The sequence below is a fragment of the Plectropomus leopardus genome, unplaced genomic scaffold (assembly GCF_008729295.1).
Source record: "Plectropomus leopardus isolate mb unplaced genomic scaffold, YSFRI_Pleo_2.0 unplaced_scaffold22598, whole genome shotgun sequence".
Classification (NCBI taxonomy): domain Eukaryota; kingdom Metazoa; phylum Chordata; class Actinopteri; order Perciformes; family Serranidae; genus Plectropomus; species Plectropomus leopardus.
Window position 1 is genome coordinate 1 of NW_024624490.1, and position 2,500 is coordinate 2,500.

At 40.4% G+C, this 2,500-nt stretch overlaps 1 protein-coding gene across 1 annotated transcript in view; it reads right to left on the reverse strand.

The window, feature by feature from the left end:
• Nucleotides 1–807: 807 nt before the first annotated feature.
• LOC121965976 (conserved oligomeric Golgi complex subunit 5-like) overlaps nt 808–2,500 on the reverse strand; it is a gene marked incomplete at both ends in the record, with an annotated part of 1,694 nt that continues 1 nt past the window's right edge. Inside the window, 3 exons of the mRNA XM_042516083.1 lie at nt 808–918; nt 2,010–2,109; nt 2,340–2,500. The exon at nt 2,340–2,500 is cut by the window's right edge and continues 1 nt beyond it. Of these exons, the coding sequence (XP_042372017.1) occupies nt 808–918; nt 2,010–2,109; nt 2,340–2,500 (372 nt within the window). The remainder of the gene's footprint in view (nt 919–2,009; nt 2,110–2,339) is intronic.

Consider the following 2,500-nt stretch of genomic DNA (forward strand, 5'->3'; position numbering starts at 1 on the left):
AACATTTTTATCTAAACCGTTGTTATGAATATATAATTATAATAATTCTAAATATTGTTTTCTGGGTAATTTTCTAATATTCCTCCCCCCTTTTTAGATACTCATTTCCAGGTCACACATTTTACTAATTTCACACAATTTGTGGGACATTCCTCGCCAAGTTGCTCATTGTCTTTTTTCTCATGTTTTTGGAAGAAATAAAACCGATTTGCACAGGTTCCAAAGGCTTAAATTGCATATGGATATCGCTTGAATGCAGCACAAGAAAACTGATGTCATGTTTCAAAGGGTTAAAACATCCCCAACCCAGAGAAGGAAGGAAGGAACTGAGAAAGAACTATTTTCATAGTGCTTTCTGCCACCTGTCTGAAATAAATTCTCTCCCTGTTTTCACAGTAGAATTTTAAAGGCTTTACATTAAATATTTATTGCTGCGGTAATCTGTTTTTTATGCTCCTAATAAGCCCGGCCGCGTGCCAGGAATCATCCGCTGAAAGAACACACTGCAGCCTGCCTGTTTAACTTTTATCCCCTTTTAATTCCTTTTAATGTGTGTCCATTACACAAACACACAGCGCCATGTGTGCTAAATTGGAGTTTGTTTATAACTTTTGTTCTGCACCTGTCTCATGAAAAAGAGCCAAGAGTTCTTCTGTTCTGGACACCAAATGATAAAAAATGACCAAACTATCACTATGTCATGGTAACATTTCTCTTTAGGTGTGATCTGTGACAGATGAAGTTATGAGTTACTGCATTATTGACAGGTTGTTTAGAAGACGGACAGTATTTCTTGTGGCTTCCTACCTTGGTGACAGCCTGCTGCAGACGGTACAGGGAGTTGACCACAGCAACATTCCTCCGCTGGCCCTCTGTTAACGGACCAATCACCTGACTGGCATCACCCTGAGTGCACAGCTGTATACACACAAAAAGGTTACACACAATACAACCGATTGCAATAATTCACATTGTGTTGTTTTCTGTAACAACTAGGGATGTCCCAGCCATGTTTTTTTTGTCCCCAATGCTGATCCAAGTCATTTAAATTTGACTATCTGCCAGTTTGATACTTCTGTTTTCCTAGATAATACAGCTGCCAGGGGCACACCTTAAGTAGAGCTCTTTAAAGTTATTAAAATCAATCCTTTGAAAATATGAATAATTAAACAGCTCTGCAATCTATTAGCCTATTACTATTGTTATTTATTTATTTTACAACATAAAGTATAAAATTACAAACCCTCCCTTGCATATTTTTGGCTTCAGAACTGAAGAGAGTATTCTTCAGTGTTTGTTGCTTCCGTGAAGCATGTCTCTGAACTGGATTCCACTGAGTGTTTATTTTTGTCATCCTTGCATCTTTTGGACGTACAATGCGTCATTAATATATAATCCACGTTGGCTTTTTGATCATGCAATTTTAATTGTTCTGAGTGAGGTTGTTTAAGCTCTGCACTGCTGTATGTCTCTCCTCTGAGCAGGGCAGAGAAACACTATGCTTTATAGTTGAAGGCAAAAACATGAGACTCTCACACTGAGCTGAAATGAGACTTCAGTAAATAACATTTTTGTTTATGGTGTTTGGTGTCTTATGGTGGGTGGGACTCAGCCACTGCTCCCCCTACACAGATACGAGAGCTTAGTACGGAGAGATACAGAGACAGCAGACTACGGAGGTGGACAAAGGTGGACGAACGGTTCACTTCGTCTTGTTATGCATAAAATTAGAACATCTGTGTGACAGCTGACATCAAACAAAGGATTGGAACACTTCATGAGCTAAATATTCCTGATCCCAATCAGTCAAAAAATCCTTGATTAGCCACAAGTCCAATGTTTGAGATTGGATTGGGACATCTCTGAATGAATAGATAAATTCCCGTTATAACCAAACACTATTTCACGCATGGGCACATGGTGGGTTGAGAAAATACAGAGATTAGAGTGAAAATCTTTTAGTTAAGAATTTCAGTGTGACCAACATTCACACACATTTCTGTACACACCAGCTGCTCAGACTTGACACAGAAGAGCTGGACAGTCTTGGCAGCATTTTTTGACACAGCCAGAGAGAGGTTTGGATCCACTGATGCTACATTCAGCTCACTGCAAACAAACACATAAACAAACACATCAATCAGACAGGTTTCTCTACAGCATTACAATAATGGAACCTGAAAGCTAAACAGTATATTTGTAGTTCTGTGACTGAAATGGATAAGATAAATTAACAGCATGAAACATGTCGACAGGATGTGGAAGCTGCAGAGGCAGTATCATGAGATTTTGTCTTCCGTGTGAGGAAGCCAAAGTGCCATGAACTGTGCCGTGCTTACCTGCTGATGGTCTTGATGATGCTCTCCAGCTCGTCGTTGGAGGGCGGGTTGCGGCCGCCCATAGGGAACACCAGGTTGATGGGATCAAAGAGGCGAGAGAGGGACTTGGAAAGGTAGGCCGCCTCGTACGGCTGCAGAGAGTCCTTCAGAGCCTTCTCTGG